At 32.2% G+C, this 19,458-nt stretch overlaps 1 protein-coding gene across 3 annotated transcripts in view; it reads left to right on the top strand.

Annotated features, from left to right (window-relative positions):
* Epha6 (EPH receptor A6) overlaps positions 1 to 19,458 on the top strand; it is an 874,627-nt gene that overhangs the window by 146,593 nt on the left and 708,576 nt on the right. For all 3 annotated transcript variants that reach the window (XM_047563348.1, XM_047563345.1, XM_047563346.1), the window contains exon 3: positions 4,897 to 5,560. In XM_047563348.1, the coding sequence (XP_047419304.1) occupies positions 4,897 to 5,560 (664 nt within the window). The remainder of the gene's footprint in view (positions 1 to 4,896; positions 5,561 to 19,458) is intronic.

Genomic DNA, 19,458 nt, shown 5'->3' with positions numbered 1-19,458 from the left:
TATATAGTTTCCTCAGAGGTCACTACATCCAAGGTGACCATGTAGCTCAAAAAAATAGTCCTTTGGACTACACCTCATCTTTGCTGAACCAAAACTTCCCCTAGATCACAAAACTCCAAGTTTCTAAACTTTTCTACCCACTGCTTTGTAATTTGTCTATCCACAACTTGAGCTAAAGAAAGGATTTATAAAATCGAGACAGAAGATTCTCTGTTCTACCTATGCTGGCCATTAAAAAAAAAATTACAAATGTATGGTTTGCTTTACCAAGTTTTTTTCTACATTGTATATTAGTGAATTATTATATAATGGTGTGTTAGATTTCTTTCACTGTGACGAATACCTGAGATAATTCAATTATGAGAAGGGAAGTTTTACTTTGGCTCACTGTTTTAGAGGTTTCAGTTCATGATCACTTGACCGGATTGTCTTTGGGTCTGTGACAACACAGAATAATGGCACCAGCACGTGACAGAGTTGGTGCTCACCTCATGGCAGTCAGGAAGTAAAAAGAGAGGAAAGGAATATGTTGTGGAATGAGGGGTCCCAATATCTCCTCCCAGAATACTTTCCCAGTGATCTAACTTCCTTCCAGTAGGCCCACCTCCCCAGAGTACTACAGACTAGCAATCAAGTCTTTAATATATGATGGGGACATTCCAGATCTAAATTATAGCAAATAGTATACTATTTTAGTTCCACATAAAACATATTTGAAAAAAAAAATAAGCATCATGAGATTAAGGAGTTAGAATATTTTGGGTTCAGTGACCGTAATGCAGCTGAAACAAATGATCAAATTAATGGCAGGATTAATAGTGACTTGATATGTATTTTTCTCTAATTTCTACTTTTATGGACACATATATAGAATTAATTATGTGTTTGTTTTGAATAGAAATGGGAAATTTAATTCACTAGATATCTGTGGTAGTCTTCAAGTTTCCTAAAAGTGTAGGCATGGCTTAGTTAACTTCAACATTTTTCCCTTTGCCTTAATTGTTTTACTTTTTAAGGTCCATATCAAGTACTTCCTTTATTGCCAAACATTCCAAACCACTCTAATTCATGAAGAGTGTTCTCATTTGAGCACATGCTGTTTATTATATATACCATTCCATTGTTACTTATACACAAACCTGTGCTCTCAGTTACATTTCCTAATTTTTTCATTTTAAACATATAATTCCAATGAGAACAAGCCTTGTATCCTCATTCTTATCTCTTATGAAACTTAACACATACTATAAATTCATTAATTATTGTTGATTGCTTATTAACACATGACCTGTAAGATTTACAAATATTTTATGAGGTAAAAACTGTTATAATGTAAATGTTTACATTAACCAACTAATAGTGAGGTAGAACCTAGTAGGTTTTTAAAATATTATATTTAACTCTGCTTGTTAATAAAGAGTAATTATAATGTTTTCACATTCCAACTTGGGTATTCTTTATCTTACTGTCATCCTAACACCCAGGAAGGGGAAGTCCATGCTCTGTGCCTAGAACTTTACATGAACTTCCCTTTCTTTCCTCTGGCTTCACTACCCCTAGTGAAGCTCTGACCTTGAGGGATAAAGAGATTTGCCACATATATCCTATGCTTGCCTCTTACAGAAGACCGTAGATAGTCAAGACCCAATAATTTCTTGCTCATATGAGCTCAAGTCTTCTTTCAGGAACTCCACATCTTACTGGGGTCCATCCTCCGGTGGATATGGTGTGTGTTGTTCTGTTCAACTCAGGTTAAATGGAAGTCCAAAGGTTGGCAGTGTCCGGTAGCAGGGAAGGGGCATAGCTTGTACCTGAGACTAGGATGCTCATATATGTACAATTGTTAAGTCCTCATGGTTTGGATAGAGCTAGAGTCAAGGAACCAAGCACAAGTAAGACTGACCAAAGTTATGGGCTGGCCCCCTATGGACCACTGCATGTTTCCCTTGCAATTCTAAAGTAGTACAAGTATTTATGTATAGGCCTGGTGTCCCAGGTTGTTATGAAGTTGTCTTTACAAAGTAAGAAGATAAAAATTTAAATATTCATCTTAGTTTAAAAATGATTTATCATTTAAAAATATTTATACACTTGGTATGTGAGGCCCCAAACTTATATTCTTGCCTTGGATCTCCAATTTTTTAGATGTGTTAGTAAATTTAATATTCTTTTACATCTATACTAATCTTGAATATATTTTCTTATTTTAGGGAATCAAATTCAAATTTAGAAATCTAATGTAAAGTACTTTCTTCTTCATTAAGATGAAATTAGTATCTTTCACAAACATCACAAATTTAACATTAAAGATGATACACCACTCTAAGTATCCTTATATACTGTCTTTGGGAGGATTCACATTTATTGTATGATTTTATTTCTGACCCTTTTCTCCATGTAAATATCTCCCAACCCAAAATGACTTTAAATAAAAATATATAACAATTTTGCAAACTATTTTTTCCCAAAACAAGATGTAATATTTTTCACATTTTAGGTAAATTAATCCCATATTTAAGGGTACTTGATTATTTTCTGAACATGTTAATATTTTATTAATGTAAAGAGATATAGAGCCTGAAAATGTTAAAATTTAATCATTCAAACAATTTACAAGAATATAACTTTATACTCCTATGTGGGAGAGTAAAGGATGTAGTATAGACAATAATTACATGCATTCCTGGATAAACAAAATCGATTGATTAGGAATTTATCCAGAATATGAATAATCACTGAACAATACAGTAGTGGTCCTCCTGCAGGTGAAATGATGAGAATTTTGCTCAGCGATTTTGATGGTTCTCAGATTTTATTATATTATTTCATATTTCCTGTATTACCTTCTCATTCATAGTTATATTTCCAGTGATTAATTTACAGCTCAAATGAGCTATCAGAGCATTGGATTTCTTTTAATTTTAAGCCTAGTAGTTGATAAGACTTATGAATGGTGGGAAAGCATTTAGATGGGTAATTTCATATGAGTCTCCATGTCGTCATTGAATCACCCATGGTAACAGTGGGTATATTTGTAAAATTGTATCCACTGTGTGAAAGGAGCTTATTTTTTTTTCTGAAAAATACTCTTTAAATTACTTATAAAAGCAAATTTTTTAGGTAATGATTGTATTTAAGTGTCCTTTGAATTATTTGATCATTTGTAAAAATTTACCATAGATAATTAAAAGTACTGTTATAACAGTCCTATCTACTAAAGAAAGTAGCCATTTTATTGGAAACTATACTAACTGAAATTCAACCAGCTTTGATTAAGTGACTTTCTACCATTAATTAAAATGAGAAACTGCAAAAAAAAAATGTTAAATAATGTTATTATAAATCACTGAAGTATGATATCAAGAAATAGAGCACTCATTCACTATAGGTAATGGTATATAGTATGTACTCTAGTAGAGATGATGAACTCTATGATTAGCCTGTTTGCCCCAAAAAGACTATAAAAATCCCAGAATGTTTTTTCATTTATTGAAAATTCTTAGTTATAAGTATACAAATTATATACAAGTACAATCTAAATTCACAGTACAGAAATATTCAATATAAGATACAGAAATACTGTTAATACCAACGGATTTCAAGGTGCACAAATATTTTTACTAAGTTTGTTTTAAAAAGACTAAAAAAGTCTTCCTATGCAGTTCGGTGTCAGTATGATAATCCAGTGATCTAGCTCAGGTAAAAACTGAAGTGCTTGTTAAGAGGCTGATAATAACTTTTTGTTTGGCCCCTCTCTCTCTATCCTTATTACCTAATGTGCTCCACTCTTCTCATTCCTAAAATATACCTGTGGACTCAGGTATACTCCTCAGGTTATTTGTGCTTTATTTTTCCTCTTTGAACTCCCTCTTCCCTAGGATACTGCTTAAGTATCACACTTGAGTAAGGCCTTTCCTAGCTACTCTATTCAAAATTGTAGCCCTTGCCAAGTACAGAGATGCATATCTCTGTTATCAGTGGCTTGGGAGGCTGACACAGGAGGATTGCAAGTTCAAAGCCAGACTCAACAACTTAGCAAGGCCCTAAGCAACTTAGTGAGACCCCCGCCATCACTAAATAAGATATAAAAAGAGCTGGAGATGTGGTTCAATGGTTCATCACCCCTGAGTTCAATTGCTGGTACAAAAATGAAATAAAAAAAAATTTTAAAAATGTATCTCTCTTCCTCTACATCTCTGTAATTTATTTTTCATTCATTGTACCATATTATTCACTTTACTCACTTTTACTTTTTATGGTCTCTCTCCAAAAAGGCATGGCAATTTTGTTCAGCTAGTTATTTGCTGTATTCCCATGTCTAGAATAGTGCCTTACAAACACTTCTTGAGTAAGTCTCAGACTCTGACTATGCCTATTTTCTATCAAAATAGACATGTAAACATTTTATCACATACTGGAAAATACATGTTGATGTGTGACAAATTATGATATGAGGACAGATAGGGAAACCAGAGAGCATATATCATATGCCTCATTTTTTAAATCAGATAATGGATGCTTCTTTATGTTCTTTTAATGTGACAGGAAATATTTTAACTGCTATTTATGTATTTGAGTAGTTTATGCCTTATAACAGTCCTATTAAATGGGTAATATTGTTTAATTTTACACTTAAGGAAATTAGAGATATTAAATAAAGTTGCTATAGGTCATGCAGTTAATATGTAAGAAGGAAAGATTCATACTAGGATGGCCAATTCCAGAAACCATCCTCTCAACCAAAGGCTCATGGTTAAAATGCTGCTGCATTATTGCTTTGAACAGCTTCATTTGTATCCTTTTAATTCACTTTTTGTTAAAACATTTGGAAGTAATTGTTTCTGTTTCACCATTGTCACTTTATAATTACTTAATTATTTTTTTTCCTTTTCACAGTGGGATGCCATCACTGAAATGGATGAACACAATAGGCCTATTCATACTTACCAGGTATGCAATGTAATGGAGCCAAATCAAAACAACTGGCTTCGTACAAACTGGATCTCCCGTGATGCAGCTCAAAAAATTTATGTGGAAATGAAGTTCACACTGAGGGACTGTAACAGCATCCCATGGGTCCTGGGGACTTGCAAAGAAACTTTTAATCTGTATTATATGGAATCGGATGAGTCCCATGCAATTAAATTCAAGCCAAGCCAGTATACTAAGATCGACACAATTGCTGCTGATGAGAGTTTTACCCAGATGGATTTAGGTGATCGCATCCTCAAACTCAACACTGAAATTCGTGAAGTGGGGCCGATAGAAAGAAAGGGATTTTATCTGGCTTTTCAAGACATTGGGGCTTGCATTGCCCTGGTCTCTGTTCGTGTTTTTTACAAAAAGTGTCCCTTCACTGTTCGAAACTTGGCCATGTTTCCTGATACCATCCCAAGGGTTGACTCTTCCTCTTTGGTTGAAGTACGCGGCTCTTGTGTGAAGAGTGCTGAAGAGCGTGATACTCCTAAACTATACTGTGGAGCAGATGGAGATTGGCTGGTACCTCTTGGAAGATGTATCTGCAGTACTGGATATGAAGAAATTGAGGGTTCTTGCCATGGTAAGGAACAAACATTGAAATAATTTATCTTGCATTTAATTATTTTTTAAAGTAAAGGTGTTCTCCAATAATTTGAAAATAGTAAAAGTTTTAATACTGTTTCTAACAATTAATTATAGAAAAAATTGGCTCCTATTATCTATATGAAAATGTGTAACTTCTTTTTATTCCTCCTGGGAAAGGTACATCATTTTTCTTTGATAAAGAAGTTAAACACTACATATTGTTGTTTTCACCTACTTTTATGAAGGATACTAACATCAACAGCTGCAACAAAAAGCAGTGGGAATTCAAAATAGTATTTGCCTGATATGTGTGCTTTGGTGGTTTAGAGACACTGTCACATTGAAAGACCATTGCAAAATAATTGCATTGTTCTTGTTGAATTATAATAAATGAATAGTATTTAAGTTGAAGTATACTTAAACAAAGGAGTAATATATATGTATGTTTTATTTTTAAAAAAATATAAGCTAGTTTATACAGGTGATATGTGTTTGAAGGTTGAAGGTTAAGTATTAACCTTTTCAGAGCTTAATTTATCCTTTGTTACTATTAAGTACACTTTCCAGCCACATAACACATTAACTTTTTATTATAATAGCTGTATTTGTATAAGGTACAATTGTTAGGATATATTAATACTACATAAAGCTGCTTACGTTTAGCATTTCACAGTGTTAGGCAATAAAAGACCTATAATTTTCAAGGAGAAACAATTTTCCCTTTTTATATGAAACATCTTATGAAGGTTTATTAATTTAATGGATCTATATAAAGATTTTATATACCCTTGATAAAGATCATCTATTCAATTTTGTTTGTATTTAGTATTCAAAATCAAAACACACATATAGAAATAAAATTATTTCTTGGTAAAAGGTGGTAGCGTACTAGGGTTATTTTCTTCTCAGAGATAAATTACAGATTTTTTTCGTGTAGTACTATATTGAATTTTTTGACATCTGGATTGATGCTGTATTCACATTCATTAAAAACAATGAGAAAATAATAAATAAGAAAAAAACCATATTTGTATTCTTGTAAGAGTTGTGGGTAATATATGTGAACTTTCAAAGGTTTTATCTACTTATAAAACACTTGGGTTTTTAATTCTTGAAAAGTTTGCTAGAGGTTCCAGTGCCTCTCATGTCTAATAGTTGGAGAACACTGATATTGGCATGAGAAGTCTGTAGTGTATATTTTATAAAGCATGAACTAGTCTTCTACTGTTTAATCGTTCAAATATATTTCATTCATATTTATCAATATAGATTGAATCTGAAATTTTTATATACATATATAAAATTTTTTTCAGTATAGTAAAAATTTTTTTTATACATATGAATAATTTTTCAGGGAATGGGAGGACAATAGAATGGGGGATAAAATATATTACAACTAGGAACCATGCTGTTTGCCACATTGTAAAGTAAGTAGAAGTTAAAGACTTCAATTTATAAAAATAATAAAATTTTAAAACTGATTTTTAAAATAGTTAAATAATCTAAGGATTTATGTAGCTAGCTGTTACTAAATATTTGTAGTTTTATGGCATCGACCACAGGATTAAAGTGATTCAACTATGATAACTAGATATCTTCTTTTAAGATCTTTTTTTAATCTATATTTTTTAGTTGTAAGTGGACACAACGCCTTTATTTTGTTTTTATGAGGTGCTGAGGATCAAACCCAGGGCCTCACACGAGCCAGGCTAGCATTCTGACACTGAGCCACAACCCTGGTCCCTGGATATCTTTTTACTTAATATGCTTGTTATGTGAAATTTCATTCTTATATATACCCTAATATTGCTTCATTTGTCTGGCAAAGGTGATTTTGGACAAATGATTAACATCCTCAGTTTGTCCAGAGCTTCTGTGTATCTATTTTTGTATCTTATTTTTTTAAATTATTTACCTGATTTCAGTAACATGAGGAGCGGGGTCAGTGCAAATGTCCATCATCTTCTTGTATTGTATGCCAGAAACTGGAAGGATCAAACTTGAATTTTATGTCCATGGCTTATTAATTTTGAAATTAGTTTTTGTATCTGTGAAGTACATGTAAGATTGAAAATAACCACATACGGTTTTAATTAACTTGTAAGGAATTATTATTTGCAAACAAAATGGAAATAAAGTCAATACAGTGACCCATTTTTTATTTGTTCTAATTAGTTATACATGACAGAATATATTTTGACAAATGGTACATAAATGGAGTATAACTTTTCATTCTTCTGGTTGTACATGATGTAGAATCACACGAGTCCTGTAATCATATACGTACATAGGGTAATAATGTCCAACTCATTCTACTGTCCTTCCTTTCTCCATGCCCCTTCCCCTCCTTTCACTGACCTCTGCTAATCCAAAGTACCTGTAATTTTCCCTAGTACCCCCTACTGCCACCTATTGTGAATTAGCATCTGAATATCAGAGAAAACATTGTCTTTGACTTGGGGAATTGACTTATTTCACTTAGCATGATGTTCTCCAGCTCCATCCATTTACCTGCAAATGCCATAATTTCATTCTTCTTTAAAGCTGAGTAATATTCCATTGTGTGTGTGTGTGTGTGTGTGTATGTATATATATATATATATTTTTTTTTATTATATATATATATACATTTTATTTTATATATATATATATATATATATATATATATATATCACATTTTATTTATCCATTCATTTGTTGAAAGGCATGTAGGTTGGTTCCATAGTTTGGCTATTATGATTTGAACTGCTATAATCATTGATGTGTCTGTGTCACCTCTGTAGTAGACTGATTTTAAATTCTTTGGGTATAAACCAAGGAGGGACAGCTGAGTCAAATGGTTCTTCTTCCGTTCCAAGTTTTCTGAGGAATCTCCATACTGCTGTCTGTAATGGTTGCACCAGTTTGCACTCCCACCAGCAATGTATGAGTGTACCTTTTCCCCCACATCCTCACCAACATTTATTGTTGCTTGTATTCTTGATAATTGCCATCTGACTAGAGTGAGATGAAATCTTAGAGTTTTGATTTGCAGTTCTCCAATTGCCAGAGATGTTGAACATTTTTCTTCATAATATTTGTTGATCAGTTGTATACCTTCTTCTGTGAAGTGTTCATTCAGTTCCTTAGCCCATTTACTGATTAGGCTATTTATTTATTTATTCTTTATGTATCCTGGACATTAATGCAGAGACCCATTTTCTCACTTTTTTGTGTGTCCTATGTCCTGTACAAATTATTTGCTTACAATTCTATAGTTAGAACATCTGGACTGAGTTCACTTGGTAGTTCTTGTTTGGTCTTATATGCAACTAAAGTTATTTAAAGATATATCAGAGCTGGATGTCTAAGAATGGCTTCATACATTTATAATTCTGTATCTGGGATATTTGAAGTTATAAGGTTGCTTATTGTCTGCATCCTAGTAACACTAACAGTTTTAGTGTTTCATTTCAGATAATTATTCTAGCATTTTTCTTTTTTGGTATGTCTATTAAAAGTGGTTATTCCCAATACTATTCAAGTGACTTTACAATTTAGCCCTGTCCTGTTCTTTTCCTAACTTGGGAAAATTCTGTCTGCTCTTCTGTTTTTAGTATTTTTGAAAAATACATGTGCTTTCCATGTCTCTCTTTTTTTCATATTTTATTTAGTGCTTAGTGCCCCTTTCTTCTTCCTTTTTCTGTGATGGAATTTTATTCATCCTGTAAGGTGTAGCACCAATGTACTGTGGTTGGGTTTTCACTAAGTTAATAGCTCTCTCCTATGTTAACAGTTTTTACTATTTATTGTCCTGTTTTACCTGGCTATCAGATAAAAGAGGTCTATTTAAAACTGGCCTGTGTAATAAAGGGTAGGGACTGGCTGGTGTGAGTGTTTGTGTGGCCCTGAGAATGGGATCTCCTGAATGGGGTCTCCTGCTGGTGGAGCTGCCTGGCACTGTTTATCCTCATCTCTGGGAAACAGGAAAGCTTCCTTCAGGGAGGGTTTCAGTGTTATAGATCTGGAAGGCCTTAGGAAGCACTGTCATCCATCATTTTATGACTCAGTGGTGCCCTTACTTGGATGTGTTAATTTTTCCTATCTGCCAAACCCAAAGTAGTGGAGTTCTGTGACACGTAATTTAAGACCCTTTTCAATCTGTGTTTATTTTCAGTAGTCCAACATGAGCATTGTTAGGACAGAATCAACACATTCAACCTGAAATTCAGGTCGCTAAGAGTAATGGAAAAACATAGATTTATGTAGAACTTTGCTGATAAAGATGACAAATAAGAAAAATTACAGTGAAACTTTGTACATTTTCATAATTTGCTTGAATTAATTTGAGAGCTCTTAGTTAACTGTGCAATAGACACAATAAGGTGGTTTAAAGTAGAATATATCCATATCTATCCATATTATCTGTATCTACTGAATATTTCTTATATTTATGTAATTTATTATATTGTATCCTGAAAATTATATTACTGAGCATTTGAATTTGTGATTCTTTTCTCCATAATATTAAGGCACATCTAGATCCAGGTTCTAGAAGCACAAAAGAGGCACTCCTATTCTTGTAGTGTCCATCAAGTTTAAATAGGAACATTATTTATAGCATATATGATAAGTAAAAACAAAATGAAAGCATATAGTTTACTGTATTATACATAACAGTATTATAGTCTTATATATAATAGTATTATAGTCTTGGTTTGTGAATCAACTTATTTTTCATAACTATTTTAATTCTACATCATAGGTTCTTACATGAAACTGTCATACTGGGCATATTGATATTAGATATACAATTTGTAATTATTTTAATTTATTCTGCTTACTGTCATTTCTTTCTAAGGATTTGAATTAAAAATGAAGTTGATTTGCAAAATACTAATTTATGTCAAATAGTCTTTCACTTTACATATCTAAGATAATTTTAGGACTATATACGAAATAACTGGATATGACATGCAAAGTTGAATGCAATTTTTGTTCAGTTGTGTGAGTCCTAAAGTGACATGAATCCCTAATAAGCTCCTCTGGAACATTAATTTAGGATAAATCTCAGTAAAGTAGTAGCATTTGTACTTAGAAATATCAGTTAAAGTTTATAAGTTTAGATCTGTTGGGCATACATACATACTGCAATGACACTTTAAGTATCACATGATATAAGTTAAAAAAATAACATTTGTCTATGGAAATTACAGTTCTAAGACATTGAGAATTTTTCAAAACCTTTGCTTTTTATGGAACATGCTTTTATTTGTTTATTTTCCCTCTAGTGCTGCTTTAAAATTCAGGAGGAAAGGATGGTGGCATTTCTCAGACCATTGCATTATTGTGCACAGAGGTGAATGGGATATACAAGGCCTTTAGTGACTTAGCTATTGATTTGATCTTCTGAAGAGTGTTGTTATTAAGGCTTCGTGGCACAGAACTCTGCGGCAGTTCAGAAACATTTATGCTCTGAGTTTATGATCTTCTGTCTAATCATGTTATCAGAGATGACTGTGGAAGCAGAAAGCATAAAGAAATTTGAGAGGCCAGGATTTGCCGGCATTAAATAAGGGGGTTTGAGGATATGATGAAAAGCTGGAAGGTGAGATTGGGATCAGAAAAAAAGGGCAGACTTACTGGCCCAAATAGTATTTTCGCTTTCGAAAGGTTTTCACATAGTAAATATAAACTCTTGCAACATGACCTTCGATTCCAAACAGAGCTGCTTTGTCATGAAGCAATTCCAAGCTTTCATCTGGCTTGAGAAGAATATGAAATCAAGAAGTTTGATGGAGTCTAAAAATAGAAGGTATTATTTCTAAGCAAGACAGAGTAAAGGTGAATAATTACACTATGCTTGTTCTTTATCACAGTTTAAAAAATAGGTTAAAATGTAAACTGGCTTGAAATGACAATGTTTAGGAAATTATTTAAATCATATTTAACATCAATTTTAGCCCCCTTTTTTTTACTTGAAAAGTATAAATTATATTTCTGTAGGAGTTATACTTAAATTTAAAAATTATTTTTAGCACATATATTTCCACAAAGGGATAAATTGACCTAGTATCTGTTCTTTTTCCAAGCATGAACTACTGTGCCACTTTCCTTGTGAAATATTGTGACTTTCCTTGTGAATATTGCCAAGAATTTTTTTTATTTTACCTTTTAAACAAACAACATTATTAGCCCTGTGGAGTCAATACTTAGATACACAAAGACATGCTAATAGTTTTTATACTCATCACCTTTTCTGATTATCTCTCCTTTCTTCTGGGCTACAATATTCTTTTCACTTAAGTATGTCCTTCAGTAGTTCTTTTGGCAAGATTCTATGAGTGGATATGCTCTTTAATGGCTATCTAAAACTATCTTTGGGTATAAACTGAGAAGTGAGATAACTGGGTCAAAAGGTGAGTCCATTCCAAGTTTTCTTAGGATTCTCCATACTGCTTTCCAGAGTGGCTGCACCAATTTGCAACTCCACCAGCAATGTAAAAGTGTGCCTTTTTCCCCACATCCACGCCAACATCTATTATTGTTTGTGTTCTTGATAAAAGCCATTCTAATTGGAGTAAGATGAAATCTTAGAGTTGCTTTAATTTGTATTTCTCTAATTACTAGAGATGTTGAACACTTTTTCATATATTTATTAATTGCCTGTGTGTCTTCTTCTGTAAAGTGTCGGTCCAGGTCCTTGGCCCATTTATTGACTGGGTTCTTTGTATTTTTGTTGTAAAGTTTTGTAAGTTCTTTATAAATTTTGGAGATAAGTGCTCTATCTGAAGTGCATGTGGAAAAGATTTTACCCAAAGGACCTAAAATCAGCAAACTACAGTAACACAGCCACATCAATGTTTATAGCAGCTCATTTCACAATAGCTAGATTGTGGAACCAACCTAGATGCCCTTCAACACATGAATGGATAAAGAAACTGTGGTATATATACACAATGGAATACTATTCAGCCATAAAGAAGACTAATATTATGGCTTTTGCAAATAAATGGATGGAATTGGAGAATATCATGCTAAGTGAAATAAGCCAAGCCCCAAAAACCAAAGGCCGAATGTTTTCCCTCATAAGTGGAGGATGATATATAATGGGAGTGGGGAATGAGAGAATAATGGGGGAACTTTAGAATATGTAGAAGGAAATGAGAGGGAGGGGGGTATGAAAAATGGTGAAATGATACAGACATCATTGCCCTATGTACATGTATGATTACCTGAATGGTATGAATCTGCATTGTGCACAATCATAGAAATGAAATTATGTACCCCATTTGTGTACAATGAATCAAAATGCAGTCTGTAAAAAATTAAAAGCTAAATAAAAATAATAATAAAAAAATAAAAATATCTTTAGGACTATGGGTGTAGCTCAGAGGTAAGAGTGCCTGTTAGGCACTGAATCCAATTCTCACCCCCCAAACACACACACAAATAGCCCTTTATTTTGCCTTCCTTCTTCACTGATTGTTATTTGGTCATAGAATGCTAGGTGATGATTGTTTTTTTTTTTTTTTTTGAGTACTCTGAAAAAATTACTTCCTCTCTATGAGAATGTGTTGTTAGTGATCTGTTGCTGGTCTGATAGTCATTACATCTGAGGTTATCTGTAGGTTTCATATTTACTGTTCTTTAGTTATAGAATGATGTGTTGAGATGTATGTTTATTTTTTCCTTGCTTCTTATTGTGTGTATGTGTGTGTGTGTGTGTGTGTGCGTGCGTGTGCGTGTGTGTGTGTTTGGTGGGGGATATTGCTTTTTTCTATTCTATATTTCTAGAATTCATATTCATATTTGTTGGAGACATTCACTGTGTCCTCTGTCTTCATAATTTTATTTTTAATATTTTAGTCTCAGTACCAATTTTCACATGATGAATTTCACTCTTGATGGTACCTAGATAAGAGGTTTTTTTCAATCTATTGAGATATTTTTTACTTTCACTAGTTTTAATTTTTTCATTCTCTTATTGTTTATGTTCTGCATACTTTGTTTCAAAAGTCCTTTCTCTCTATTATGTATTTTATTTCTTAAAGATTTTCAAATCATATTGAAAGGGATTTTGAGTCAAAATTAATCTCCTGATTTTTATTTAGCATATTGGTTATATTTCTAAGCATTTTTGTCCATCATGTCCTTTGGAATTCAATATAGGCTAATTTGGGAATTTCACATTCTGTTATTTTTCCTTCCTTTTTTTTTTTTTTTTTCTTTTCCTTTGGTGATTTATTAGTTGCACCAACCCAGTTCTTAAAGAGGGAAAAACTTAAGAGGCCCTCAAGATTTACCAAAGATTTTGTGTTACTGTTCTGGTTGACAGGTGGGTAGTTCCACTTCATGCAGTGACTTTGGGACCAGACTTCTTACATTTTGTAAAGCAGCTATCTATTAGAGCTTGGCAGATGTCTGTGTCCAGCTCAAAGACCATAGGAAGCACATGTCCTTTTTTATCATTTCAGATTTGAAGAGACACCCATTTCTTTCTGTCATAGATAGACCAATGGTAAGAATGATACATGACCACACCAGTTATAAATAGGGGTAAGATGCTGTTAAATGATGTCCCTGGCTCAGTAATCACTTTTCAACAACAGTTTTCAACAATGGCTGAGGAAGTCTAAATTTTTCTAAACAGTTGTTCATCTCTGAAACATAAAATGGACATACTCATTCTCATATGTCTGATAATGCAATGTTTTATCTATCAGGTTTAAATATGTCTTTTTGTCATCTGGTGATGCCCAAATTAAATGACAAGCCATCTCCTTCCAACATAAAAAGTACAATCGTGTAAAAATAGAATATTCCCATGAAGAAAGTGGAATAATGCTGTGGGTTACAATGTTAAGTGACTAAATGAGATACAGGAAGATAAATACCAAATGTTCTCTCTCAGTTGATGTTTAAAAACAAAATCAATTGGAATATATAATAGTGATTACTAGAAGCTGAGAAGAGTTAGGGAAGGGAGAATAAAGGGAACTTGGATAGCAGGTACCAAAACACAACTAGAAGTAAGAAGTTGTAGGGTTCTACAGCACAGTGAGGTAACTGTATTTCACAGTAAACTTACAAATTTTATGCATAACTAGACGAGTGGATCTCAAAGTCTCCAAACACGAAGTAATGATAGGAAGATGGAAATGTTGACTACATTGATTTGATATTATATGTATGTATTGAAATATCACTTTTTATTACATAAGTATGTATAAATCATGTGTTACAGTTTTAAAAATGTTAATGGAGATGAAAATATTAATTATTCTGATTTTACCATTTCATACTGTATACATATATTAAGCTATGACACTGTACTTCATAAATGTGAACAATTAAAATAAACAAAATGAGAAAAATGGAAATTCACAGATGTGACTGCTCCTGATGGACACTTTGGGGCAGGCACTGTGAGGATACTGAATGCTGATTCAGTGTGCACGCTTATCCATCGTCCTCAGTGTCCCATGGCTCCACTCTGTCAGCTTCTTTAATCATCCATGACCATTTCTGATGTACTGGAGGGTGAGCAGCTTTTATAGCATGTTCCATGCTCATCCATTTCTGGAGCGTAAGGATTGTTTTACAACTATAGGCCCTGTTAGTCCAGACTCATGATTTGTTGGCATTAAGATTTCCTAAAAATCGTAGCATCCTTTTGACCTATGTGTCAATTTCATGTGCCAGAAACCACACACCAAGTCCATAGTCAGGTGTGCTCCATTTATTAACTTACCCATTTGCCTCTTTACTCAAACTCCTCCTTTAACTTATTGCAGCTAAGCTCAGGTCATCTTAAACAACAGGGGCGAGTAGATCTAAGAAATGAGATAGAACCTCTTCACCTACGATATCTTAATCTTTTGCTGTTTGATGTTGGAAAAACATCACCATTTCTCATCCTGAAACAATTAATGTTTTATGCTCTCCTATTTTGTTTGTTTTTTTTTTTGTTTTTGCTTTTCATTTAACTTTCAGCATAGCTAATTTTTGCCTGGTGCCTCTGTTTCTGGAATTATCTTTTTAAATATCACACACACACACACACACCACACACATACACACTCATGCTCACAAAAAATACTCTTGGCTTACCTTCCAAGTGACTACAGCTCAAATTTTTACCAAAAATGTTATTACATAATAAAAGTTTGCATTTATCTAGCCTCCTCTTAAGTTTACATATCACTAGCCCCCTGACTGCTGAACTTAATGTCATAGTTTAAGGTTTTCATACATCTCAGTTGAAGGGGATAGCCATATGTGTATCTTTAATACTTGAGTTAGGTTACTACATAAGAGCTGAGGTAACAAATCAAATTCTAAATTCCAGAGCCGTAATATACAAAAGTTTGTTTTTCATTTACATGACAATTCCAAGTATGCCTGGTTTCTAAGACTTACATTTTTCATCTCCATTATCATCTATGGCCTTCCAATGAATGGCAAAATAAAGAAAATATATAGAAGACACAACTATTTCTCAAAAGTCTTGCCATAAATATATAAATTTGACAAAGTCATCACATTACACTTGTAAAAAATATATAATTAATAGGGTAAAGGTTCTGAGTGCAAACTGTAATATTAAACTCCATCCAGTGTGGATAGTCAGTAGTTATCTTTTTTGATCATCAGAGAAAAGCAGTAAGTTAACATATATATAAATGTTCCATGAAAACACATATAAACTGAACTAAGTATAATACATAATTAAGCATTAAAAGTTATTTTCATAAATTTCATCTTAATCTCTTTTCCATAGCAATAAACATGACTCAACTCTTTTGAAGAAAGTCTGATTATTTCCATGTACAACCCACAAATAGCACCAGGGAACATTTGGAGTAAATTTCCCACTAATGTATTTTGTAGTGCATTGAAGATATAATGGCAAAACTTTACCAAAGAAAAGGTTCTTTTCATTTGGTAAACATGTAGTATAATATAATATATTAGTAAAATATTGTACTTAATAAATATTTGCATATTACAGTTAAATAATAATCCAAGCATCATAACTAATAAAATTATTAATGTATTTATGTATAAGTAATAAAATTATGATAATTCTAAAATGTAGGTACTGATTTGATGTTATAAGTTCTATATATTCAGAGCTAGCATTGAAACTACAGTGATATGATTGATTGCATATCTTCCATGTGAAATTAATGTTTTTTTAGGGATATTTATGTATCTAAGCTCTACAGAAGTATACTTAAAAGCACTACAGAATTTAGGTTTCCAGTAATATACTGTATAAAAATGAATGAAAAAACCTAATACAGAAAAAGGAATGGGTGGGTCAGGGTTGAAGAATAGGGTATCTGATATAAATACACTTAAAATATGTAGATTAATATAACTTAATATAAGATAGATTGTATCCTTCATGAAAAAAAGCATTTTTGATTTTGTTTACAGTAACAATTGCTACTATTTCCTGGAGGAGGATTGTGAATATATATATATATATATATATATATATATATATGTGTGTGTGTGTGTATATGTATATACATATGTATATGTATATATATGTAATAATAATATATATATGATATAAATAGAAATTATATATAACTTAAATATATATGTGATATATAATAGAAACATGGTGATAGGGTGAGAAATTCTTAATATTTTGGAGTCCTTTGAGACAGTGACATAATAAAATTTTAAGAAATTGCTAGTGTTCTCAATTGTGCCTGTGGACTTTTAAAGAAGAAATCTTTGTGCTGGATTTTTCTTCTCTTTTGGCATGTAGTATTTTACAATGGAAAATTTTACTATTATTTAGTTTCCCATCATGATTCTGTATGAAAAATAAATTTTGATAACTGGTTACTAGTTTGAATCTGAACTTAGTACAAATCATCTGTCTTGAGAATGAGTCTCAATAAATAAGGAATTACTAGAAATGTTAGTCTATTAGTAGAAATGGTAATTTCAGGTTACAGTAAACTATGGTACAGTGATAAATTAAGAGGAATGGAGATTTCCAATTTCCTGTTGCTCTACAAAGACTATCACCATATAAAGAAGCATGCAGTAGCAACAATCGATGGCAACTTTGGGAGAGTAAAAACTGTTTTATCTTCAACAGTGAAGATGTTCACTGTTGGAAGAGGCATGATTTATTCCCATGATTTGAGAGTATTAAAAGTAACTGCAGTGAAAAATCATGAAGATTTGTTGAAAGATGTAAACCCTTTTGTGTTGGACATAGATAATTAAACATTGTCTTTGATAGAATTCTGTAATAGGATTATAGTCCTTTTGGGCTTTTCTTCAAATGATTAATATCCCCTCATTTCTTTCTCTTACTTCTAATATTGGTTTGAAGTTAACTATTATACAGAATGGTCCATTTGTATCCTACTGCAGCAAAGAAACCTATGTTCTTTGTATCATTGTTGATTAATTAAATATTTTAATTCAATTAAATATAAAAAGATCAGTTAATTTGTAAAACTTTGAAATGGCAATAAAGATGGATGATGTAAGTGCTTATTCTCAATTAATTTAATAATTGCATTATGACCAAGAGCCTACTCTTTTTAAAGTAATTGTATATGGTTGTATTACATGTAATTATAGATTGTTAATGTGAACCAATTTTCCATGCATATGAAATACTATACTTAATTATGTAATTTTCAAAATTACCCTATGAAATAAATAGCAAATAACACATTAGTGAGGCAAATTCATCATAGTTTTCATATTTGTTCTTAAGTTCCCTTGCTTTTATTGAGGTGACCATTAAATTTCCCTACCTACCTATTCATGAGTTTGTCATATAATAATGTATTTTCTTAGTTGACCCATATTTGATTCAGTAGAATAATTTGGTCTTGATGGAATACTGCTTTAATGTTAAATTATATATTTTCTTTATAAAAAATCTGGATGAACATAGTCTAACGCAATGAATTATAAAATTGTTTTGAGTGATGTACAAAAAGAGTAGAATAATTATATTATTGAGTTCTTAGAGGAGAAGTTTAGGTATTTGCAATATATAAATGTTAATTCAGAGTTATAAACAAATCACAGTTACTTGTTACTGCTTTTGCCACTTTTAAATCAGCAGAAATGATTCCAAATTTTATTTAAAATAATAAGTGGAATGAAATGTAGAACAACATTGAAAAAGAAAAATAAAAGGAAACAATATCTGAACAATAATTCAATAATTGAATTAAAATGTATTCAAGGGAGCACACTTGAAATGTATATTATTAACACCTAAAGAAAAATCTATATCCATAGTTCCAAGTAGAAAGAAAAAATAGGTTAAATTATGTGAAGTAATTAAACTATGGTAAAATAGAGATCACTAATTAATAGAAAATAGATGTGCTAATTAATTCAGTGACTCCTACCTACAGAGACTAAGATAGGGTTGGGGGAGCAATAGTGATCTGGATGTAGGGACAGTACTGCCACCTCTTACTGGGCTCCAAAGGAGATGCCTTCATAGTTTAAAGCAGCTCTCTTTAAAATGTGGGAATATAGTATCCAGCTCAGTGCAGAGAGATCTGTTAGGTGGCAGAGAAATCCTACAGAGGTTTTAGCATTGCAGTACAAAGTTATAGCAAACATACTGATTTGTAGGATACAAATTGAGGCTTTCATAGACATTTACAACTATAACAGAACAGTAACTTAAAAAAAATCAAAAGAAACATTACTAAAATAGTAAAGGATTAAATTTACAGTTGAGATTGTTTTATATTTGTTTTATTAAGAAGCAATCATCTAGGTATTTACCATGGATTATGATCAATCAGAGGAAAATTCTTAGAGCCTGCTTGCCAATCACAGCCTATTTTCATAATTGAAGTTTTTTTGGAACACACCCAAGTCCATTTGTTTGCATATTATCTT

Source organism: Sciurus carolinensis, chromosome 9 (genome assembly GCF_902686445.1).
Source record: "Sciurus carolinensis chromosome 9, mSciCar1.2, whole genome shotgun sequence".
NCBI classification, from domain to species: Eukaryota; Metazoa; Chordata; class Mammalia; order Rodentia; family Sciuridae; genus Sciurus; species Sciurus carolinensis.
This window is presented reverse-complemented; position numbering and strand designations above follow the sequence as displayed.